Source organism: Aspergillus glaucus (assembly GCF_001890805.1).
Source record: "Aspergillus glaucus CBS 516.65 unplaced genomic scaffold ASPGLscaffold_2, whole genome shotgun sequence".
NCBI classification, from domain to species: domain Eukaryota; kingdom Fungi; phylum Ascomycota; class Eurotiomycetes; order Eurotiales; family Aspergillaceae; genus Aspergillus; species Aspergillus glaucus.
In genome coordinates this window covers 1,337,526-1,361,875 of record NW_019170454.1, presented here as the reverse complement: position 1 = coordinate 1,361,875, position 24,350 = coordinate 1,337,526, and the positions used below count along the sequence as shown (strand labels likewise).

Sequence of the window (24,350 nt, the reverse complement as noted above, 5' to 3'; positions counted from 1 at the left end):
CGGAGACAGAGCGGCGGAGACGTCATGTCTGTTTTTTCTTTGTCTCCAACTACCAGACTGCAGGAACGAGAATGATGAACGAGTGAGTGGGTTATTGCCATTGATCGCTATTAATCAGAGATTATTGCTTTATCTCAGTTCTCAGCCACTCATTCTATTTTGACTTATCCTCGACATCCCTACCAACATGTCACACCAGCCATTCGCATGATCCTTTAACAAACCAGCATCTTCAACACAACCACCTCGATAAATAACCGCATTCTCATAGTTATTTCCCTTTCCATATCGGCAAGGCATGCCTCGATCCTCCAATACCACATGATCCACCACGATACTACTCCCCACCTAACACCCGACTTCTGACACGAGACCTCCAAACCCGAAAACGCGACAGTAACAATGGAACCACCTACCAAAAGACCCCGACTCTCAATCGCCCCAGACACATCCCAAGATACCTATCCCTACCCCTCCCCATCTCCAGACCCAACAGCCGCCGACGAAAACGAAATCAACCACGAAAATGAGAATGAGTATGACCAAGTCGACATCCATGCCGCGCGCGCGCAAAACGACCAACGCCTCAAAACGATCTTCGAGAGCATCTTCGAGAAATATAGCAGGGATTTCACGGAGGTTGGCGATGAGATCGATCTACAGACTGGGGAGGTTATTGTGGATAATGGGCATTTGTTGGGGATGGAGGGGGAGGATGATACTGGGGATGCAGGTCCTGAGTTAGGCGCGGAGGGTGGACATGATGTTGAGGATGAGCAGGATGGCGACGATGATGGAGGATCAGGGACTGAGACTGATACTGGGCAGGGAGAAGGGGGTGGAGCTTATGATCATGGGATATGGTCTTTTACGGGATCGCAGACTGGGCTGAGGCATCATGGGGATAACAATGCGTGGGAATGGCAAGGAGATGGCGATGATGCAGACGACGATGATGCAGACGACGACGATGCAGACGACGATGATGCAGACGACGATGATGCAGACGACGATGATCATGCAGACGACTATGATGATGACGACGATCGATCAAGTGTTGATTCGCTGTTGGATACTGCTATGAGCATCGATAATCCTACCGCCAAAGAACCAGTCGATGAAGCATCCCACTCTTTACGTCGCATTGACAACGCGAAGAACGACACGCGTGAACCAGTCGAGTCGATATGGCGCGCCCCTGAAATCACCCCAAAGTTCTCGTTCTTGACTCCCCAACCGCCTCCCAGCAACAACAAACCTACTATCAACTACAATCCTGCACGCTCTGTATCACCACCAGGGGCACGCTCACTATGGGCTGTTCCGCAGCCTGGAAGACCCAGGAAAACCAATACCGATATTCCGAAGGAGAAGAAGGCGAAAAAGGACGTGAATGTGAAAACGAAACCGAAAACGAGTCCGAAAAAGACTACTGCCCCCAGCACGAGCAAACCAAAACAATTCTCCAGTCCTGTGAAAAAGGGCGACTGGTCATTCGCAATTCACAGCCGGGGAAGTGATTCGGAATCGGACGACCCGTTACAGGAAGATATTCAGCCATCGCCTACGCCGAAGAATCCGTTGAACATTAGAGGGAAGAGTTTAGGGTCGGTCACGCCGAGTCGGAATCAAACAAGCACGATTGATGGACGCGCTACGGATTCGAAATCTCGATTTACACCAAAAACAATTGCTCCTACTCCAAAACACCTCGATGTCTAATAATACCCCCAAGCAAACCACCTCAACGCCATAAAAAACCAAAAACCCAACGACACCCGACGACGTAAAACTAATAGTGACAATGCGCCACATCCACAAAAAGCAATCGAAAGAAATTCTCGCTCATTCCCCAGTCGACAAATGAACCATTTGAGAGACTGGAACAAACGGCATTGGAGCCGACGTCGCGCTAATCCGCCTCAACTTTCAAGACCATGGTACTATGGTCGTCGGAAGAACGGGATAAATTATCTGTGCTCAAGGATAAGAATGGTTTGTCTTGGAGTGATATCCAGAAGGAGTTTCCCGGGAGGTCGCATGCGGGGATCGAGTTTGAGTTGTTGAGGCTCTGGGTGGGGGAGGAGATTTTGGAATGAGAGTGGGAAGGATCAGGATGAAGAGGCGGGACAGGATCGGCTGGGTGATCTGTTGGATGATTCGCAGCAGGAGGATGGCAGCGCTTTTGCTGGAGCCAATCATCGTGAAAGAGCTGCAACAGCAGATCCGGAAGAGCCGTCTGATAAAAGCGCTCAGGTTCACTCGATAGACGGTGAACATGATACTCCTATACCGATTGAATCAGGCAAGACGACGGCGAGTGGACCACATGCCCATGATACTTCACGACCTGAACCGTACCAGGACAAAAGCCCTTCTAAAAAGAGGTCGCATTCCCAGTCATCACCAGAAAACCCTTTCCAATCTCTTTGAATGACACCAGACGATCCCAGCATGATGCGATGGACTTCCTTTTTCACATTTGACACCCTGTTATTTCACTCATTCTTCACATTCAAGACGTCTTCCAGCTTCGTATCCGTTGCACCGCCAACATCTCCGGCCTTAGCCCAGAACCTGGAAAGATGTCTGGAGCCAGAGTCTGAGAGGACGGTCACGATTCGGTGACCTGGTCCTAATTTCATGGCAGTCTTGACTGCTGCAAAGCCTATTGATGTATTATTAGCATTAATCAAATGTGGAAAGAAGTGTCAATACTCACAATTCACTGCACTGCTGCTTCCAAGGAACATCCCATCTTTCTCTACCAGCCATCGGGCCATGGCCATGGCTTGCGCATCAGTAACCCGCACAGCATCATCGACCAGTTCCTTGCCAACCTCGAAGTTGGCAGTGACGCGGTTAATACCGATGCCTTCAACGATAGTATCCACCTGTCTCCGCCGTCTTGTCCCTTCCCGCTCCTTCAGGTCAAACATAACACCGTAGCGAACCCGGTTGTACAACCCACTACCTTGCGGATCTGCCAGCACCACGCTCAGGTTAGGAATCTTCGGTTTCAGGTACAATGCCACACCAGAAATCGTACCGCCCGTCCCGGCTCCAGCGACGAATGCGTCGAGTTTGCCGTCGCATTGGGCGTAGATCTCAGGACCGGATCCATTGTAGTGAGCGCACCAGTTGGACTCGTTCTCAAATTGGTCTGCGAAGAAGCCTCGTCCGCGGACTTGGTCGGACCCGGATGATGATGCGCTCGTGTGGGCTTGAGCGAGGGCGCGTGCGCGGTTGACGAAGTTTTCCTTTTCGACGATTGGGGCGGGTGGGACGCGGTCTACTATTGCGCCTAGTTTGAGGAGGAGGTCGGATTTCTCGATGGCTTGGTCGGAGGGCATGCAACTGGTGTTGTTAGTGGGATGTCCCGGGGAATGCAGAACCATGTACGCACATGTGAGCTAGATAGCCCTTTGCCCTGGCCAGGGTAGCTAGAGAGATACCGGTCGAGCCGGATGTGCCTTCGTAGACTGTGTCGCCAGAATGAGGATTCAAGATGCCGTGTTCTTCGGCCTGTATAGCAGTTAGAGGGAGCTTTCAAAGGTCTCGTGGAAGATGTCATACAATTTGGATCATGCTGAGAGCCACCCGATCTTTGGAGCTTTGGCCGGCACCATTCAGGAACTGCATCAATCAGAACACCACACTATAGACATGAACAGTGTGGTAGAAAGGAGGTACCTCTGCCTTCCCCAGAATCTCACACCCGGTCTCATCTGATAACGACTTGATCCGGAACAATGGCGTATTTCCTATGCAGCCCTCGATACCGTCCACGATTGCAGGAGGTCCTGCTCGGGCAACCAAGGCATCCGCCTCGCGACGACGGCGCGATTCAGCATCTTGCGATTGGGATTCTCGAAGAAGCTGTGCCAGCGCGGGGTAGAGCAGGTCTTTGAATCCGAGTGTGAGGAGGATCCCCGCTACGAAGGCGGTGCTTCCCAGATAGAGGCGCGAATTGTCGTTCATTGTGAGATTTGGGGCATTGATTAAGAGTAATTATATGACTGGCATGTTAAGAAACCATAAGCAAAAGTTGGAAAAGAAATAGACACAAGAAAGCAGCGTTGTTGAGCTCAGAGCCAAGCGGACCTCTGGATGATTGTGGGGAGAGCTTTAATAATAGCGACGAAGGCGGCGACGACTTTCTTCATCAACTCCGACGCTACAAACACCACTACCACCGCAACCGCAACCCCAACGCAGTCTCATGGACTCCCCCGTCCTTAACCAGCTGTTTCGACAGCTGTTCCGGCGTCCAGCCTGCCAGTCTCTACGGTATTCATCCGTGTCAACTCCCTCTTCATCGGGTCGCAGGGCGGCGACAGGCGTTCGACTGTCCGGTCCGTCTCGTCAACAATCTCGCTCGTTCCTCACTCGACGCCCGCAGACGAAGCGCAAGAATGCCAACGATGGCTTGATATGGCATAGAATGGGGGATTACCCCAAAGATATTGATCAGGAATTGAGGACCTATCCGTTGGTGACGGCCAAGGACCTGCGGAGTCGGAAAGAAAGGCCACGGCAGGTGAAGATGTTGACGAGGGAGTTCATTGACGGTAGGTTGGCTCGTTTTGGATATAAATTGTGTGATACTAATTGGTATGTGCTCTTTAGACAGTTTATACAACCCGCACTACGGTTACTTTTCCAAGCATGCGACCATTTTCAGTCCCGGAGAGCCGTTTGACTTTAACCATATTGCCGATGGCCCCGAGTTCCATCGAATGTTGGGAGAGCGCTACAACGAGTTCGAGGATAAACTAGACGAAACACAACCGGATGTGGCGCGTCAATTATGGCATACGCCGACAGAGCTGTTCCGGCCTTACTACGGCGAGACGATTGCTCGGTACCTGGTGTCAAATTACAAATTAACGCTCTATCCATACCACGACCTCATAATATACGAAATGGGAGCCGGTAATGGAACGATGATGTTGAATATTCTGGATTTCATTCGGGATACCGACTACGAGGTTTACCAGCGGACCAAATTCCGGATTATTGAGATCTCCCCGGCCCTTGCCAGTCTTCAGATGAAGAATCTGATGGATTCGATTAACGCCGCCGGTCACTTGGATCACGTTGAGATTGTCAACAAGTCCATCTTCGATTGGGACACATACGTGCATTCGCCGTGTTTCTTCCTAGCTTTGGAGGTTTTCGATAACTTCGGCCACGACGCGATCCGCTACGACACAAGGACAGAAATGCCCCAGCAGAGCGGGGTGTTGATTGACGCGGATGGTGAATTCCACGAATATTACAACGCTCAACTTGATCCCCTGGCTTCGAGGTTTCTCCGCGTCCGACAGGCCGCCGCACGGAGACCGTTTCCCAGTCCCCTGGGGCACAAGGTGACGAGAGGCATCCGCAACTCCCTGCCGTGGCAGAACCCGTACACTTCCCCCGAGTATATTCCCACCCGACTCATGCAGTTCTTCGATATTCTGGACAGTTATTTCCCGGCACACCGGTTGATTGCGAGTGATTTCAGCACCCTCCCTGATGCGGTTCCTGGCTTGAATGCACCTGTCGTGCAGACCCGTTACATGAGACGGACGGTGCCGGTCTCTACACCTTTTGTGAGTTCCTCTTCCGACCATTTACCTGTCTTTTTTGAGTCGAATGGCAGCTGACAACACCAGGTCCACCAAGGATACTTTGATATCTTCTTCCCTACCGACTTTAACGTCATCGAGGACGTCTACCGTGCAGTCACCGGAAAGTTGACGCAAGTCATGAGCCACGAGGATTTTGTTGATCGCTGGGCATACATTGAAGATACTGAGACAAGGAACGGAGAGAATCCGTTGTTGAACTGGTACAAGAATGCCAGTATGTTGATGACGGTCTAAGCTATGTATTTTAGTTGCTATGGATTTTGTTCTCTGTACAGTCTTTTGGCTTAGTATAGCACAATACCAAATCCAGAACCCATGAATTGCTCTAAACTCCGTAAACAGGACTCTTGTACATTGGAACTAACCCTACTACGAAGCCACAACGGAATTGTGGCGCTGGCGATGCTTTTATCGTTAGATACACCCGTCTCTCTTTGAGTGAATATAATTCTCACTGGCGCCAATTCGCTTTTGCTCGTCCGTTCATCTCCAGTCACTACATAGTTTTCACCTTGCACACTCTGTTCGCCATGCTCAAATTTGACTGCATTGCTTCAGCTATCAACATAGCCAACACCAAATCTTGACAAAACAAAACAAATCAAAAAGATCATCCAGAGAGCTTTGGCGCTGCTTTGCTCTCACAGCACAGTTACACTGAACAAGCGATTCAGCTTCTATAGTTTGCCTCCGGGTTCCGACGTTGACCATGGAGCTTCAACAACCGCCATCCCGACATTCAAGAGTCTTCAGACATCCAAGCTCAAGAAACCAGACGTGAACCTAAGCATCGGGATTAACCATGCCAGCTGAAATGAACCGATGGTTGGTACAGCCGGGTCACTTTTGACATCAGCAATATAAGTGAATAATAATTTCTTGACAACAAGGATGACGAGGAAACCAAAAAGTTACAGGACGCCGGAAGATAGCCCTTGGTCTCACACATATAGCGGACGTGATATCAGCGAACTGTTCTATTTCGACAAGCAAGCTTCACAGCTTAAGCAAGGAGGTTAAAGAATACTGTTCGTGCGTTTGTACAGACGAGACGAGTCGTCCCTACAGCTTTTTTGAAAAGAGGTGAATCTCATAGGCCATGGCAACTTCGCTCTATGCAGATAGTCGCCCATCAGGCACCATGACCTTTCCGTACCTTGTCAGGTCACCCTCCACCGCTGCTGAAGCGAAGGTGGCTGAAGTGGCCAGCAGGACGTTACTCCCTGCGACAACCTACAATGTGGATCAACCGAAGATCAATACATTCTCTTTCGAATATTTGCTGAGAAGAGAGCGTCGTCCGATTGAAATCCCAAATACGAGTAAGCTGGAGAGATTCATCGGCGAGGTGGTAAAACAGACCTCGCTGCAATACGAGTATTCAGAACTTGCTACAGAATCAGAATCCTCACGAGAAACTAGATGCTAGGTCATGGAAGAGCAGTTCAGGAAGCCGACCCATCCCTGTGCCAAAGCTAGCTGTCCGATAACTCAAACAACCCGCGATGTTGGTCTAAAGGTTCAGGGAAAATGCGATCCAGAAATTGGCGGCGCCAGATGAACCGTGCTTATATATGGGTGCACACATATTTGTGCTCTTCTACGTCGACGATATCATCCTTATTTATCCCAAAACTGCTGGAGATTGTGAGTTATATCCTCAAATCTCCTTTGTAGTGTAACTTGAGCGCCGACTCGACGTATGTCCAGTCCGAAAGCATTGCGATAGCAAATTGATCGACAAGGAAATAACTTCGAGGGACTTCGCGGAGACACAGTCAGAATGGGAGCAGACTGAGTTAATGGTGGCCAAGGGTTTGTACATAAGACTCTCGAGAGATCTTTAATGCAGCAATGAACAGCAGCATGTTGACCCCAGGAAAGCTGTATGGCCCCGTGTGCCATCCTTGTTTACATTATTGTCTGTACTTTATCAGTTGGGAAGGTAGACAGAACCAGGTCATAGCATAGCCGACGAGAGCTTTGTTCACCTATTGAAGTATATCTTTTTGTGTTGCGGTAAATCGGTTGGGTTCCTTTATCAGACGCTTGTTTGCGTTTTCTCGGGAATACACATGATCTCCCGATAACAAAGAATCAGTACTACCATTTTCAACTAGCATCAATAAAATGCGCTTATCCTTCGCCAATAGCTTCATAGCATCGCACAGGGTTGTTATCAAATCATTCAAGTGCCCTTCCCCTCACGGGGTCGGTTGATAACATTATACCCTCGGTAGTATGAAACACATATAAACACACCTCGAACCCAAGATTCCTTACTGATAATTCCCAAGAAAGCATCCAATCCAGAGCAAAATGATCCCCTCGTGGAAACAAACTGTCCAGCAAAAACGCTCCCTTCAACTCGCCGCCATCCCACCCTCCTGGCACCTCCCAACCCCAGTACCAACATCGCAAACTACTCTCGAGACAATCCGCTCCTGCAATATCCTCACCCCCCAGGAGCTCGAATGGACCGAAACTACAGACGTCGCCAAGTTACTCTCCCTCCTCGCTTCCCGGGAGGTTAGCAGTGTCCAGTTGACCATGGCATTTTGTAAACGGGCTACCATTGCGCAGCAGTTGACCAAATGCTTGACGGAGATCTTCTTCGAACGGGCGTTGGTTAAAGCTCAGGAGTTGGATGAGTATATTGAGTGGACGGGGAAGACTGTTGGCCCGTTACACGGATTGCCGGTTTCGATTAAGGATCGGTTTGATGTTGAGGGGTATGACACTACTGTTGGTATGTTTTCGTCTCTTTTCTACTTGCTCTCTATTCGAGGCGCAGATGTTAATGATTGTATAGGATGGGTAGGGTTGGTTGGAAAACCGGCTCAGAAATCTAGTTCGATTGTGCAAATGCTCGAGTCGATGGGTGCCGTTCTTTATGTTAAGACGAATGTTCCTCAGTCTCTGATGGTTTGCTTACCTCCCCCGAGATATATATTCGTATACTAATAGACATCAGATGTCCGACTCATACAACCACATCTTCGGCCAGTCAATTAACGCATTCAACTCCAATCTCATCTCCGGTGGTAGTTCCGGAGGCGAAGCAGCTCTCATCGGAGTCCGCGGCAGTATCCTAGGTATTGGCACGGATATCGGAGGGTCGATTCGAATCCCAGCCACTCTGCAGGGTCTCTATTCTATCTGTCCAACGACTGGTCGAGTACCGTGGCATTGTTCATTGTAAGTTTACTTCCGTGGACAAAGAATATATATTAACAAAACTAGTATGAACCAGTACTACCTCGTTCCACCGGTGGCAGGCCCAATGGCCAACTCCCTTGACACGGTGGAGTATTTTATGCAGAGTCTCCTCGACTCGAATCCCTGGGATGTTGACCCGGGCTGTATCCCAGTCCCATGGAGGAAGGACGTAGCGGCATTTCCAGACCGGAAGCTGAGAATCGGTATCATCTACGATGATGGGGTTGTCAAGCCTCAGCCGCCAATTGCGCGGTTATTGCGGGAGACTGCTGCGAAGTTGAAAGAGGCTGGTCACGAAGGTACGGTTGCCCCTTTTCTCCATGCTATCACCTTCCTTTGATTCGGCTACTGAAAATCTAGTCATCGAATGGGACACATCCCTACACATCCAAGCCACGAACCTTTGGACAAAGGGCGTTCTAGCCGACGGAGGCCAACACTGCAAGCACCTCTGCGACTTGGTAGGCGAGCCTCTAATTGAGGGTATGCTCGTAGGCACAGCGAACGACCAGCTCTCCATTCCAGAACGCGAATTGGTACCTCCTCCCCTTTCCACTCCGCCTCCTCAAACACCCACTAACAACATATGCAGCTCGAAGAACAAAAGTGGACTTTCCAAACCACCTTCCTCAACCACTGGCAAGCCTCCAACATTGATGCCCTCCTGATGCCCGTCTTACCCTGGGTAGGCTACCCACCCAAAGCCTGGGTCACGAGCTCGCAGTGGTTAGGATACACGGCTATATGGAACTTGTTGAATTACGCTGTTGCTACAGTTCCTGTGGGGAAGGCGGATGCTGAGCTGGATCAGCCCGGGGAGGAGTGGGTAAGGCATGTGCCGAGGAATGGGTCGGATGGGTTTAATCATGCTCAGTGTAAGTTGATCCCTTGCTTGTCTTTAACGCAAAGTTGCTGGATGAGGGCTAATGGCCTAGATGATATCGAGTTGGTAAAGGATATGCCGGTTTGTCTGCAGATTGTTGGAGGAAGATTTGGAGAGGAGAAGGCTGTTTCTGTGGCTAAGGTCGTGGATCATTTGATGAATTGAATTATTAGTAGCCTGGATACATACCCAGCGTATGCTATGTCCGCCTAGGAGCACCAACCTCGCAAGACTGAGCCATCCTTATGCTAGGAAAAAGGCTACTGAGGGTACTTCTGCTTAGTTTTGTCTACGGGAGTTACATCAACTACATTCACAGCTATTCTAATATCGAGTGCTCAGAGGCAGTCAGTATGTGACGAACTTGCAGAGAGGCGGACGCCGTACTAGATAGGGTCTTTTCTACTATGATGTACCAGGTCCAGTACATAAAAACAGTAATAACAGATAGTCAAGTCAAACATTTCGAATTTGGAGACGACAATAACTAATGCGAATGTGCCACTTCACCATTCTCCCCCATCTTCACCGCAACAGCCGTAGCCTCATCCAAATCCTCAACAGGCAACCCAAGAATATCATTATCCAGCGCCCGACGAGACTGATAGTCACCATCAGCAGAAGGGAGAAACATCCGACTGTACAACATTTTCGGAAACGCCCCGAAATTGCACTGCTTCACGGCCTCAAAGCCCTTCTCCCAACGCTGCTCGGCCGACTCGCGGGTGATAGCCCAGTCGGCATCCGTCGTGCCAGTCACTCGCTTGACACTCTCAAACATGTCTCGCTGAGTGACTCGGAAAGAGGAAATATAGGCAGGAGTGTTCCGGAACTGAGACAGACTGGGCGACTTGTCCGATTCATCCTCGGGGAGTTCCTTCAGACTGAGCAGACCGGCAATGGCCCGACCGCATTGCGGCCAGATACTAACGAAAAACCGCACATCCCCATCATCGAACCAGATGAAAGATTGTTTTTGGAAATCGAATCCAAACCGATCCGCACCACCGCCTAGACTGAATTCGTACCAAAAGTTGCACACGAGCAGCAAATGCAAACTGACGCCCAGACTTTCAATATCTTGGACGATCCTGTTGCGACTGGCCTTCAGCATGCTTTCTTCGCATAGCTTGTCGTTGGCGGTGTCGTGGCTGAACCAGTTGGGGAGGACGTAGGACGCCGGCTTTGGCGGCTGCGCGGACGAGTTTCGGGATGGCGACCATTTGAGCGGCCACTGCCATTGTGATGAGAAGGACTTGTTTGCTGCGGAGGGCTTCGACTAGGGCAGTGTTGTCATCATTGCTGTAGTCGACGCGGATCACGTTGATGCCTTCTGGGAGTGTGCTGTTGCTTTCAGTGCGTTGGATCGCGGTCAAGGCGTGTTTGCCATTTCTGGGGATTCCTTGGGCCAATTGACTTCCAACTTGGCCACCGGCCTGTACGCAGTATTTGTTAGGGTTTATCCAAGACCGGTTCTAAAGGAAGCTGACTCACCCCGACAATAGCCACCTTTTCAATGCGGTTGGTGAAGCCCGCAGGCTGATCCTTGGCGTATCTCGCAGTCATGTTGTTGCGGTGGTAGTTGTGGTAAAGGGTCGAATACATACCAGAACTTGATATAGTTGTAAACACCGGAGTTGTCGGGCTTACTATGGGGTATGGGGGAGGGGGTGGAGATAATTTATCAACTCCCTTTGGTTGTTGCATGTTGGTCGCTGATTTATGATCCTGCCTAGGGTCTTGTCCGGATAAGGTCAGGATCCCAATCTCTGTTGATTTTCGGGTACAGCTTACAACCTCCCCTAACCGTCTTCTGAGAGGGCTTAGCTATTTATTTCGATATGGGCTTCATCAGCTTGGGAGATACAATGATATCAGATTAAGTACATTCACCTTGTTTGATAATCATTCTTAGCCCTTTACTGCACATCTTGGGGCATGATTATACAGGGGCGACTGAACTAAATCCAGATAAGTTGACGTGAGGGTTTCAAAAGATACTCACTGAGCAAGGCCCTAAATACCATCAATAAAGCATGGAAATAAAAAGACTGGCATTCCAGAACAACCCAGTATGTATAGGCACATATATACTCTGTACACCTTACAGCTTCGCCTCCTGCTTATTGTTATCCCCCTGCCACGCAAACCCAATCTTCTTCCCAATCCCCGGCTCAATAACCACATTCACAACCGTAACACTATCACTCAGGAATCCCTCCCTCGTAGCCTTCTCCAGTTCCTCCTCATTCCGAGTAAAATAGCCCTTCCCACCGCACATCGTGGCTAACTGCTCGTATCTAGTCTCGTACAGAAGACTTGTCGATCGCAGACCTTTCTTCCCTTCCTCTTCGGGGCTGGATGCTTTCGTGTCACTTGTGACTGTTTGGTTTTGTAGGGATTTCCAGGAATCTTCACTGGTGCTGTCACCGTGGTAGATGCCTGAGTTGTTCATGACGAAGATGAGTGCAGGGATGCGGTAGCGCGCCATGGTTTCGATTTCCATTGCGCTGAATCCAAAGGCGCTGTCTCCTTCCAGGGCGACAATCTTCTTTGGCTTTGTTGCCGCGTTTAGCGTAGTACCGGGCGATGCGGAGGCATTGAAGGCTTCATGCGCCGCAATGATGTAGCCCAGTCCCACGCCCATAGTTGCGTAGGTACCTGAATCTAGGCGCTGACGGGGATGGTAAAGCGGAAAGACTGAACGGGAGATGTCCATTGTGTTGGCGCCTTCGGAGACGTAGACAATATCACCGGCTTCTGGGGGTGTAAGTGTATTCAGGGTTGATTTGATGATATGGTATGCGCGCTGGTAGGTCAATGGTGAAGAAGATGGTGTCTTGAGCAGCGCTGCCTTTTGCGCTTTGGCCTCATTCTTCTTCGCCGATTCAGCCAGCAATACTGGAAATGGCTGTCTACCGGCAGACAACGGCGATGGCGCATATCGCCAATTCGCCAACGCACGCTGCAACTGTTCAACCACGAGGTCAAGATCCCCAACAATCCCCAACTCTGCAGTCCCCGCATTCCGCCCAATCTCCTCCGCACAGATATCCACCTGGATAATCTTCGCCTTGGGCGACCACTTCGGCGGCTCTCCATAGTGCAGAATCCAATTCAACCTCGCCCCAAGAACCAGCGCGACATCCGCATGTTTCAGCGCCGCACTGCGCGCACTCGACGCATTCAGCGGATGCGAATCAGGAATCACACCCTTCCCCATTGGAGTCGGCAAGAAAGGAACCTGCGTATGCTCAACTAACTTCCTGATCCCAGTCTCCGCGCGCGCATACGCAGCTCCCTTCCCGATAACCAACAACGGCGCTCTCGCGCTCTTCAGCAACTGCACGGCCTTCAGTATCATCTTCGGGTCCCCGCTTGCCCTGGGCGGAGACGGGAGTAGTATCTTCTCAGGAGGCGGGATCGCAGTGCCGGCTGGAGCATTACCCTGGATGATATCGGCGGGGAGATCGACGTATGTCGGGCCCGGGCGACCGTACCAGCATAGTCTATAGGCATTTTGCACGGAGCCGGGGATGGAGTCGAGGGTTGATGCGCGGACGGCGAGCTTGGTATGCGGTGTTAGGAACGAGATGGCGTCCATTTCTTGGAAGGAGCCTTTCGTCACGTTGCTGGTTTCTGCTGAGCCCGCGAGGACGATCAGTGGGAAGTTGTTTGCTGTCGCGTTGCCAATCTGGCCAATCCGTAGTTAGTATCTGCCATATACCAGGGGGGGAGAGATGGAGATGGCATACACCCGCCAACGCATGAAGAACCCCCGGCCCTCCAACAACAAGACAAACACCCGGCCGCCCCGTCATATATCCATAGACACTTGCGGCATAGCTACACGCCTGCTCGTTGCGGAACGCGACGAATCGAATCCCCAAATTGATGGCTTCTTCGGCTATCTCCACGACGGGGATACCAACGATTCCGAAGATCACGGTGACGCCTAGATCGCGTAGTGTCCGCGCGATTAGCTGCGCGCCGGTTGCTGTGGTCATGATTCCTGATAGAAGTGTAAATACTATTTTTATTCCAGAATCTGGTGGGGAATCTGGGGTTAAGGGTTTAAGAAGGGAAAGATGGAGCTGGAGTCGTGCGGAGGCATCAGTATTCATTCGACCGAGGTTAATGACGCAATGCCGGAGTTGTCGCCGTTGGATATATGTCCCGGGCGAAACATCAACCCTTAATTGCGCTTTGATTCCAATTCATATCATAGTCGTATTCTTTTAATAGACACGTAGTATTGCAATCTCTGCAGTATCGCATGGCCGCCACAGAGTCGTGGAGTACACCTTCATATGGCTGACCCTAATCCCGAAATAATTACAATTTATGAAACATCATATCATTTCCCTGTACATTAATAACAGTCATGGTATCCAACATAGCGTCCTTAACATGCAACCAGATTCCGCGCTCGTTCCACGCCAGCCATCATGAAAGACCATTCCGAATATACACAAGAGTACATCCCTACATCCCCTATAAATAATCAATCAACAGACAGTATCTTTCTAGAACTCAAACTCCTTCCGGAACACATTGACATCCATTCCAGCCACGACTGAATCGGCCAGATCCCGCCGCCCCATCTGGCTAAACACTCTCCGCAGAGTATCGTACAGATTCGTACTCTGGTTCTGGCTGACATGAAGCATGCGCTCCAACTGCTCATCGTCGACGTTATCGCCTCCGATGATGTCGCGAGCACGCTCGCGACCTTCTTGCTCAACAACACGGTGCATGGACAATGCGCCCAGCAGGTGCTGAGCGGCTTCTGGGTAGCAGCCAATGTTGATGCACGAGACACCCAGGTTGTAGCGTGCGCGGACGAAGTTGGGGTTGATTGTGAGTGCCTGCTCGTACGCCTCAATGGCCTCTTCAGAACGGCCAGAGTTGGCAAGGGTGGCACCGAGACGGTTCCAGAGGAGGTGGAGCTGCTCTTGCTGGTTCACAGTACCGGATTCGGTAGAGGCCAGTGCGGCAGAGAAGCAGTCAACGGCCTTATCGTATTCTTCAGCACAGTAGAAGAGGACACCCAAACCGACCTGCACGTCTGGGTCCATATGCTCTCCGGAAGGTGACATCTGGGCAGCTTGGATGAAAAGATCGGTGACCCGGTCGTGTAGGATCTGACGGTCTGTGAAGCCCAAGTCCGCGTCGGATGAGAGATTGTTGGGATCGACGACTGAAGGGTACTTGGCGGAAAGCCATCGCTCAAGCGTCCGGTATGCCGTCGAGTCGTATCCTTCGTTAGTGTAGGAAACAGCCAAGCCCATAAGGGCGTCAGGGTTGTTTCCATCAGTGTTAAGAGCCTGTTCCAGGGCACGAATTGCGGGGAGTTCCTTCTCGTTCTGAGCCTGCGCCGCTCCCAACATAGTCCAGGCGCGCACATGCGAGGGATCCTTCTGCACAGCAGCTTCAAAAGCCAACGCAGCCAAAGACAGATTGCCACCTTCGCGCAAGACCTTAACACCCTCCTCGAACGGGTCACTCACGTTCCGGAAAACATTCTCCTCCTCGAACATGTAGTCGCCCAGCTGCGGGTCTCGGGAACGGGTGTTGAGAGCATCGAACTGGTCCCATTCTCCAAGATCGCCCATGTGCATGTTATCAGTAACATCAAAATCGCCCTCTTCTTCAACCAGTTTCCTGTTCGCCGACGTCTCAGCTTGGACTTTTCGCCATACGCTTTCAAAACCACCATCTTCGGTGGTGGTGGGGACTGACCTGTCAAGATCGTTCAGCTCCGCCTCCATAGCTTTATTGGCCTCTTCGTCCGTAGTAGCCTCATTAGTCTGCGCCGTCTCTATCTCCGCAAACTGCGCCTCCCAGTTCTGATCGTCCAACTCGACCATACGACCCTTGCCCTTGTCCTGCATAGCCTCTTCCGCGGGTTGCGGCTGCTGCATCGTTCCCATAGGACTATACGTAGGCCGCATCATACCCATTCCACCCATACCCATACCTCCCATTCCCATTCCTCCCATTCCCATCGGACGCTGATAACCCGCCATCATCGGCGACGCAGCCGACGCCGCCGTACCAGCGGTCTGAGGCATCCCGACGTGACTCTGTTGTTGGAAACGGGCAAATTCGGCCGGCGTAAAGCCCGATCCATTATTCATCATCGGACCCTGCGGTCCAGCAAAAGCAGCCTCCATCCGGGCGTGTTCTCCACCGTCGAATTCCGCCGCCCATCCGGGTGATCCTGTTCGCGGCGGAGCGGCTTGGAATTGTTCTAGTTCGCGTCTCATGTGTTCCATTGCAAAGGGCTGGGGTGGTGCACCGGGCATTTGGGCGGGTTGTTGGGCGAATTCGTCCATCATCTAATCATTCAAGACATTCCGTCAGCTTCAATTCAATCTACTTCCCGGTCGATGTGTTCTTTTTCGGTAAAGATAGCATACCGGATCCTGAGCACCCATCATGCCCTGGGATCGCATGCCTTCTTGCATGCCCCCAGGGCCTCTCCCGACAAGTCGATCGCGTTGTAGAGACTTGTCATCTTGGACGTGCTTTGTGAACTGGGTCAACGGATTTCCAGCCGTCGAGCACTCAGCGCCACCGAGGAATGACATTTTGACAGGTGTGCGGTAACGCAGTTCTCAGCGATATGGCAAGAAATCAACCGCTAATTGCTGCTAGATCTAGATAAGGATAGGAAGCAAGAATGAGAAAGAAGGAAGATGGTCACAGACCGTATCTCCAATGGCAAAACGTGGGGTTCCCGAAACCGCCTTGAACCGACCGGAAGATTTGGAGATGCCGAGGTTCGTAGTATCACGTGAGAGACTATTAGTAATGAAAACTAGTAACGTAATCGACCACCGAGCTGGCCAGCTGGCCGCCGCCCGCAGCGAAAACACACTATATGAAGTTTTTAAGGCCTTTATCCCCACAAAATGGATATAAATTTTCTATAAAAGCAACATACTATTTCTCAGGACATTTTAGCCGATTGTGGCCTATTTTGTTACATGTGCTGCAGGTTGGTGGCTTACGCAGCCTGGAAACTGGCCGGTGTGCTTCCTCCACTATAGCCTCCTGTTCTTGCGCTTTTTGCAGACCTTCAGCACCTGTCAGGCTCCCTCCAGCTTGTATAAAGGCCCTAGGAGCTGCTCTTCTCTGCTTTTGATGCCTATTTTCCATGCGAAGCTGGTGGATTTCATGCCGTAGTAGGATGACATTTTGCATGTTCATCTCCGCCCCTCTAATGACCTTTCCCATCGCCTCATGCATAATTGATGGGAACACCTGATGATTTTGGAGGTGATCCATTCGCTTCTTTTGAGCTGAAAGCTGGTTAACATCTGCTGGAGTCTTGCCTGCACCAAGGGATTGATTGCTGTGTGATGATGAAGGCGGTGTTGATGTTTTGTATGGCATATGAAGCTTTGTAAGGACTCGCTCGGGCGAGAATGGGACCAGGCCAGTTGCTGCAAAGCTTTTTTGGATATTCGATGATGATAGAGCCTGATAATGGACAGTAGGGTATGTATAGAGGAATTCTGTTTTATTAATAGTGTCGATTTCCTTCTGTGCCTTATCAGTGATTCGTTGGCCGTATAATTTCTTCAATGGCCAAAAGCAGCCAACATCCAATGGTTGAAGAAGATGAGATGAATGTGGAGGCATGTATAAAGGAATAATATTCCTTTCCATACAGAATTTATCAAATTCTGCAGTGGCATGGCTGCTATGCCCATCCAAAATCAGCATGCGATATCTCCCTAATGTACGGGAGGCTGTATGTGGCTCAAAGACATTTTGAAGCCACTCCAAGCCTAATCCATCATTTGTCCAGCCATTCCTGCTGACACTGATTGTATAGTCCTTTGGGACAGCATGATACCATTGAGACTGGTGGTTTTCTGCGGCCAGGATAATCTGCGGAGGCAAGGCCCATCCAGCTGCATTTACTGCAATAATGGCAGTTACCCATTCACGGTTCCCAGGCTGTATGGCTTTGGCATTGCTTGCCCGAGTCTCTGAGCCACATATAACTTTGGCTGTGGATATCATGCCCATCTGAAATCCGGTTTCATCCATATTATAGATATCTTGCTCGAGAATTCCATATTTTTCAATAGCACCATAGAAACATTTGTACCACCCCATAATAAGCTCTGGGTCTTCACATTTGGCACGCTGATAGTCATGTTTTCGACTATATTTGGAGGAGAGTTCCCTGAGTTCCCTATGGCGTCTAGTATACCGAGTCACCCAATGCTCGCCAACATAGGCAGTCTGAGAGGACAGCCGTGCAGATAGTAGTAACTGTGCCAAATAGCGTACAGTAGAGATTCGTAGAGGTAGACCACGCTGGCCCATATCAATGATCCATGATGAAAGCGTCTTTTCTTCAGTGGGCGTCAATTTTCGGCCGTTGGCAATAGAGTCCTTGCGGCATGTGGTTCCATTGGCCCGGGTCTTAAAGGTAGAGAGAGGTACGTCATATGCCTTTGCTGCTGCATTTTTTGATGAAAAAAGGCCTTTTTTATAAGCTTTTAGAGCTAATTTTATGCGCTCTTCTTTTGAATCATCGGCCATAATTGTGGTTGTGGATAAAATAGCAAAGTTCAAATTGTAAGTGGTTTAGTGGTCGTGGATGTGGCCAGCTGGCCAGCTCGGTGGTCGATTACGTTATTCCCAAAGAGGAAAGGTGTCATTGCGTCCGTCATCTATCAAACATGAAATAGAAATACAAAACCGCTTGCAACGTATATAGTACATATAGAAAAGACATCACAAAGCTCCCAATTAAGACTACGATGAAGAGGGACCACTGTAAACAGGTGGCTCGTAGCCCGCAAATCCAGCACCAATATTAGGCCCCGGCATCTTCCTGTTCGTGTGACTGTAATCAAGTTTAAGCGGCTTGTTATGCGGCCTCTTTTTGCCAAGAACTTCAAACGCTTCCTTGGCGCTCTGGAGGTCAAGGAACTCAGCGTGCGCAAAGCCCCGAAGGTACCCCGTGCGCCGGTCAACGGACACCCGGATATCAATAACGTTGTGAATGTCGTCGAAAAGTTCATGTAGCTCTTGAACGGTCATCTCAGGCGGAATTCTGCTTACGAAAATCGTTCTGGAAGGCGGGTTCTTGGGTTTTCGGAGCTTGTAGTCGCCGGTGTTGACGCGCGCGTATTGGGCAAAGACCTGACGACCTTCATAGTAAATGCCGTCCATGTTCTCGATTGCACTGCTGGCAGACTCGGTCGTGTCGTAGGTAACGTATCCGAACCTACATTCATCCTCCATTAGTTTCTCAGCCCTATAATGAGATGCAGCGGGCAAACCCACCCTCTGCTAATCCCCCGCGCATCATGAACAATCGTCACATTCTCAACAACCCCAAAGTCTTCCATCTTCTTCCGTAAATCGTCCGCGGTGACATCAAAGTATAAGTTGGAGATGAAAATCGTCTCCTTCGGCGCCGCTGGTTGCTCCACATATCTGAACCGCGCAGGACCGGATGGTGGTGTCGGTGCAGCTTCTTGTGTTTTGTTCGATGTAGGCTCAGACTCGGTTCGTGGCCCCTCTTCCTCTGTCGCATCTGGGTCTGAGTTTGCGGACACCTCCAGGTTTTGGCTTATCGTTTCTGGCTTCACTTCTGTTTCTGCGGCTGTCTCGGTGGGCGTGGACTTTAACTCGAGCTCGGTCTCTTCAGTAACTTCACGCTTTTCCTCCTGTGCTGCGGCATCTTCGCTCTTATTTTCTGTGTCTTTCTTATCTTCTTTATCGTTCTCCACATCTAGCGGCTCTCTCCCCCCGGCCTCATCGCTATTCCACCGGCGTTGAAAAGCATAATGCGGGGATTGTCGCGGAACGAAAAACGGTAATCGACATCGATTGATTGCATTTACTGATCGAGGCTGTAAGTGTGTCGCAAATGCAGACGACGAGAGAAGACGGAGGGCAGCCCGCCGGAAGCAATACCTGCTTTCCAAAGATTCATGTTTAGCTATCACTTTTCTTTTTTTTTTTTTTTTTTTTTTTTTTAATGCTTGATGAGGGGAGGGGAAGTTTGTGCATCACTCACATTTTGCCCCTGCCTCAATTAGCAGAATAAAGCAAATTGATATCGCAGACCAAGTAAATAAGATAAAGAAACACGCGAGTTGAATATTTGCTGGGCTGGACAGGAATGATTGCTGCTGGTGCGGAGGACGGCTTCGGAGGTGCTCGACGCAAAAAGTGGATGATAACTTCACGTGATTTATATCCAAAAACGACATTCTGTTTGGCATTGATAATCAGAGTATTTATTGTCAATTTAGTCTTGAATATATCGAATTTTGAGATAAACAGAAAATTAATTAACAAATACAATTTCTTATCGACTTTAAAGCAGACTTAGTTTGCTATCACAATCAACACCACCGTTGAAATAACATCAAACCATGAAAATCAATGAAAGGAGATTTCATAACGCCATCCTCATGTATCATATATCATGAACGTAGATTCAATTGGAACTTTTCCCTAATCAATCTCTCCAGTAACCGGATTAAAGAACAATACCTACCAAGCCCAAACGTAAAAGGAAAATTGATAGAAACTCCAGTCTTAGTACGATTTCATTCACATATCTTCCTGTCGCCCGTTAGATTGCCGGGAAGGGTCTGCGCTGTTGTAAACTCCAGGCAATGATGCAGTGTTGTAAGCGGCGGCGGCTTGAGGCGGGAAGAATGGCTGCGATATGGGCATCCGTGAAGGGGACAGGGGAATTGAGGCCTGTGGTTGTTGGGCTTGAGGTTGGGGCTGCTGCATGTCAGCAATCGGCCACCACTGGTTGGACGTGTCGAAGGTTGAATTTTGGATATAGGTATCCCATGCATCCTACAACTAAATTAGCTTGCAGTTCCCATGTGTCGAGTGTTAGTCAGTTTACTTACCCAGTCCAGGTTCAGCTGCATATCGGGCATTTGCCCAAACATTGCGCTGAAAGGTGAGGCGGCAGTTGCGACGTCTGCTGACCCTAGCCCTCCTTGTGCTAGAGAAGGGTCCGACATCTTGAACGTTGGGTCGGCAAATGCAGGTGGTCCATTGTTATTCATGGGGTTCATTCCACTGCTGAGGAGCCCTAATGTCATAGCAGCATTTTGCTTCTCGTCCTGCGGTTCGAAGGGCTGTGCGACTCCACCACCGTTCTCGGTTGCCAGGAATCCCAGGTTCAGCTTTGATAGCATCACTCCCATCACACCGGAAGCTTTCCAGGCCTCCAGGGTCTCATCACGAAGTTCATCCCAGATTTCCTTGCAACGTCCTATTGCGGCCAATAGTTCTTCCCGGCGCTCTCTGCCCCAGACATACATATCACCAGATGGCCTGCCAGCTGCCTGTAGTCGGAGTCCATGATGGAGGTCAAGACAAACAATAGTAGATGCAAGTAGAAAATCTGTACAGCTAAGCGAGGTCACCCTGTTATGCCTGCTGCGCAAACGACCTGTTGGTTTCGTTTCTTCGTGGAGCATGGACTGGAACCGCAGCAACTCTAATGCGGAATCGATACATGTCCTTCGGGAATACGTAAATCGCGGGTTGTCCCGTGCTCGGACGAGATATTGCCGATGAAGAACACATTGCGCCTTGTGGTAAACGCTCATTACCTACGCAGTCGTCAGCGCCTGATATAAATCAAAAAAGCAGAGGCGCAACTTACCGAAAACCGTGACATAATCAAGGGACACTGATCATGTTGGCATTCTTCCATAGGACGCACTATGAGATGCTCCGGGATCATGTCCCTCGCGCGACGAAGTTCTGCATCAAATTCCATGGTCTTCTCGTAAGATCCGCTATGAACGGAGGAGGTATGATCAACAACGTTGCCGAAGACATACGACAAACGGGCTTTAGTTATCAGAAAGCAGACAGGGGTTGGCTCATCTGGTGGGCGCGAAGGTGGGAGCTCTTTGCAGTCTTCATCGAAATCATCATCATAGAGATTTCGTGGGAGTTCTGTGTCACTGTCGGCCGAGCGCAGCATGCTAGGCAGCCCGAGCTGGAAAGAGAAAAGTAAATCTGCTTGTCTCACAAAAGTCCATATTCGTCGACGCATTTCACCATGGAAAGGCGTTATGTTTGGGAACATCTTCGAATCGCGATGATACCCCATCCGCATGGCTAATCGTGCAATGACGCCTACCAGGATCCATATAGACACATTCGCCTCCTTAGTCTGACGAAAGTCTCCATGGAGATGGAAAACCAATGTTTCAATCAGGTACCGGTACGGCTTTGTATAATCTGCTAGCATCAAGCACTGTGCCATCACGTTGCGGAAGTTCGCTGCCATGTCCAGAGATTTGGCCCGAAACTCAGGAGGTCCATCGCCTTCCAAATGATACGACAACATCGCAAGCCGCATCATAGAAAATAGCATGGCAATCCAGACAATGCACGTTTGGGAAGGGTCTTCCCAATGTCTGTTATACTTGGGTGAGGTCAGTACCAGATTGGATCCCTAGCCAATGGGACTCATTATCTTGTGACTTACTGCAACCTGGAAAGTAGGCCCGTGGAGGATGTCTGAACGTATTTAGAATGTGTGCCAAAATTGATACGAAGTCTGACAGCAAAGGAAGTAACTCACGAGTAGCAGGATCGTAGGAGCTGAAGTATCGTGCAACTAGGATATCTGTAGTATATTTGGAAGGCAAGGAGGCCATGATCTCAGCTCGACTAGTTGGTTTCGTAGCGCCAAAAAGCAGCGCGGATCCGGGGATGTCGGTGGGTGGCTTGCTCGCCTGGAGCTTTTCTGCTTGTTCTTCATACTGCTTTTTGTGTGTGGTAAAATAATTCCGAACTTCAGAAATCTAAGGGAACGATGTTTGTTAAAATGGAAAGAGTAGCAAGTGGCCTAGATGTGAACCCACGTCGTTCAGAACGGATGCCCAATGTGCATCACTGATGTAGTATGACTTGTTATTATCGACCTTCATGATACCGAATGATTTTGTGACCTGTTCTGTATCGCTTTCCTCTAGACCCGCAGGGCCATCTTCCTCATTTGCGCTTACGCTCACGCTATTAGAATAGTGAGCAGAACTGTCGCTACCAGATAACGCTGCCATGGCTGCCGCTGGTCCTGCAGATGGTGACCCATTGGTCATTAAAGACAGCACCAGACCCTCCAACCGGTCAATCCTATTCTGCATATCGTCTGGAGTAGCCAAAGCCGGTTGCTGCGGGGTGCTTTTCTTCCGAACGTTGGGTTGAGCATATGAACAGGACGAGGCATCGCCGCGTTTGACGCAGTTTTCGCATGGATTAGAGCGATTGCATTTTAACCTATCCATGGTGTCAGAAGGTACGCGTGTAGACATAAGTGGGGTGTTGGTGAAAAGCTTACTTTCGTTGTCGACAAGGACCGCAGGACAGGGGTACTCTGTTTCTCTTGCGGATAACTCTGTATTGTCCTTCAGGCGAATGTCCGCTGATGCTGGACTCAAGCGATGGAGGTGTTGGGGCCATTTTCAGGCACTTTTGGTGCAAAGGATGATAAGACAACTGATATGATCGGGCGTTCCAAGTCAAATTCTGAACGTGATGCAAATGGCGCAGAGAGCTCTTCGCACTAGTATCCCCACTCCAAAGACCACCAGGCGTCGCCCTAGCAGATTGCGTCCAGCAATTATTCTCGATGTTCTGTATTTCTCTCCGGGCCGTGTGCGCGCAGGGCCACGAGGCTGGCAATCACTTCTATCACTGACCACCAGACAGTCCCAGAAAATAGCTCAGTATAGTCGCGATATCACAATAAGCCACGTTCCAGTGGCCAGCAAAAGCGAGCAGATCTCCTCGTTATGGCTTGTAAACGAATTCGATCGGTCGACGGTGGTTTCAATTTTCGGGTCGCGGGGACAGCTCGAAGTGTGTTATCGGACCGAGAACGCAAAGGATTAGGCTAAGCGGACCAGTATATATATATATATATATTCTGTACGTTTGGCTATATTAGCAGTTAGACGCGCAATCTTGAAACAAGGCCGATATGGCAGGGTAGAAGGTACAATATTCGAGTATGCAGCGCGGGGCGCAATACGATGAACGTACCATGTACCGATACCGATGGACGGTTCGAGCTCCTTTTTCGTATTGGATGATGACAAAGCGCGACGATCCCAACAGATAACAAAGAAATAGTCGAATCCAGCACAGCAAATCAACATTAAATGCTGCTGGTGGAGAGAGTATGTCGGGGAAGAAAGTTGACTGTTGAAGTCGTGGGCAGTGATTAATTGATTATCTCCGTTATCGCCCCGGGCGGTCTGTCTTGGCCGTAGAGCTTCATTCTGTTAGACCATACGAGGCTTGGTATAATTTGGATGTATTAGACTCAATAAGGGGATGGAGGCATGTATGTTATATATGTGTTTTGGTGAAGTCAATGGGGTCAGCATTGAATTGCTCAACTGCTGTCAGATCATCCTACTCTGTATCGTCTAGCCTAGACATATATATACAGCAGTGCACAGACTTCCAGGGTATGACAATTACAGAAATTTTTTCATTCTACTATTATACCAATGTCTGTATGTACAATTCCCTGTGCCCTGTACACTGTTATGTAGGAGTATGTTGTGCTTTGT

The 24,350-nt window shown here is 49.8% G+C and overlaps 7 protein-coding genes across 7 annotated transcripts; 2 read left to right on the top strand and 5 right to left on the bottom strand.

The window, feature by feature from the left end:
* The first annotated feature begins 283 nt into the window (after nt 1–283).
* ASPGLDRAFT_741452 (Myb-like DNA-binding domain protein) lies at nt 284–2,163 on the top strand. The gene is made up of 2 exons (XM_022549720.1): nt 284–1,714; nt 1,769–2,163. Exons 1-2 carry the CDS (start codon nt 403–405, stop codon nt 2,065–2,067), a joined length of 1,611 nt encoding a protein of 536 aa, XP_022405439.1. The 5' UTR covers nt 284–402; the 3' UTR covers nt 2,068–2,163.
* Nucleotides 2,164–2,498: 335 nt separating this feature from the next.
* Nucleotides 2,499–3,981, bottom strand: ASPGLDRAFT_31873 (putative cysteine synthase; the record flags this gene model as incomplete). The annotated part of the gene is made up of 5 exons (XM_022544110.1): nt 2,499–2,668; nt 2,723–3,357; nt 3,407–3,525; nt 3,577–3,636; nt 3,694–3,981. 5 exons carry the CDS (start codon nt 3,979–3,981, stop codon nt 2,499–2,501), a joined length of 1,272 nt encoding a protein of 423 aa, XP_022405438.1.
* A 565-nt stretch (nt 3,982–4,546) lies between these two features.
* Nucleotides 4,547–9,906, top strand: ASPGLDRAFT_63561 (uncharacterized protein; the record flags this gene model as incomplete). The annotated part of the gene is made up of 11 exons (XM_022548680.1): nt 4,547–4,571; nt 4,630–5,600; nt 5,664–5,853; nt 7,454; nt 7,937–8,388; nt 8,452–8,564; nt 8,614–8,785; nt 8,918–9,157; nt 9,219–9,394; nt 9,451–9,733; nt 9,794–9,906. The coding sequence occupies 11 exons, from the start codon at nt 4,547–4,549 to the stop codon at nt 9,904–9,906; spliced, it is 2,736 nt and encodes a 911-aa protein (XP_022405437.1).
* A 322-nt stretch (nt 9,907–10,228) lies between these two features.
* On the bottom strand, nt 10,229–11,307 carry ASPGLDRAFT_63560 (uncharacterized protein; the record flags this gene model as incomplete). Its single annotated transcript, XM_022548679.1, has 3 exons — nt 10,229–10,860; nt 10,913–11,177; nt 11,236–11,307. The coding sequence occupies 3 exons, from the start codon at nt 11,305–11,307 to the stop codon at nt 10,229–10,231; spliced, it is 969 nt and encodes a 322-aa protein (XP_022405436.1).
* Nucleotides 11,308–11,845: 538 nt separating this feature from the next.
* ASPGLDRAFT_63559 (indolepyruvate decarboxylase family protein) lies at nt 11,846–16,334 on the bottom strand (the record flags this gene model as incomplete). Its single annotated transcript, XM_022548678.1, has 4 exons — nt 11,846–13,435; nt 13,497–13,753; nt 14,351–16,082; nt 16,164–16,334. The coding sequence occupies 4 exons, from the start codon at nt 16,332–16,334 to the stop codon at nt 11,846–11,848; spliced, it is 3,750 nt and encodes a 1,249-aa protein (XP_022405435.1).
* A 2,052-nt stretch (nt 16,335–18,386) lies between these two features.
* ASPGLDRAFT_163381 (nucleic acid-binding protein) lies at nt 18,387–19,902 on the bottom strand. The gene is made up of 3 exons (XM_022542541.1): nt 19,796–19,902; nt 19,057–19,692; nt 18,387–18,997 (listed from the first exon to the last, which is right to left on the bottom strand). Coding segments are annotated over exons 1-3 (1,113 nt in total). The 5' UTR covers nt 19,798–19,902; the 3' UTR covers nt 18,387–18,522.
* A 435-nt stretch (nt 19,903–20,337) lies between these two features.
* ASPGLDRAFT_22227 (Zn(II)2Cys6 transcription factor) lies at nt 20,338–23,232 on the bottom strand (the record flags this gene model as incomplete). The annotated part of the gene is made up of 7 exons (XM_022543163.1): nt 20,338–20,595; nt 20,652–21,365; nt 21,419–22,192; nt 22,256–22,287; nt 22,352–22,574; nt 22,635–23,049; nt 23,111–23,232. 7 exons carry the CDS (start codon nt 23,230–23,232, stop codon nt 20,338–20,340), a joined length of 2,538 nt encoding a protein of 845 aa, XP_022405433.1.
* Nucleotides 23,233–24,350: the final 1,118 nt, after the last annotated feature.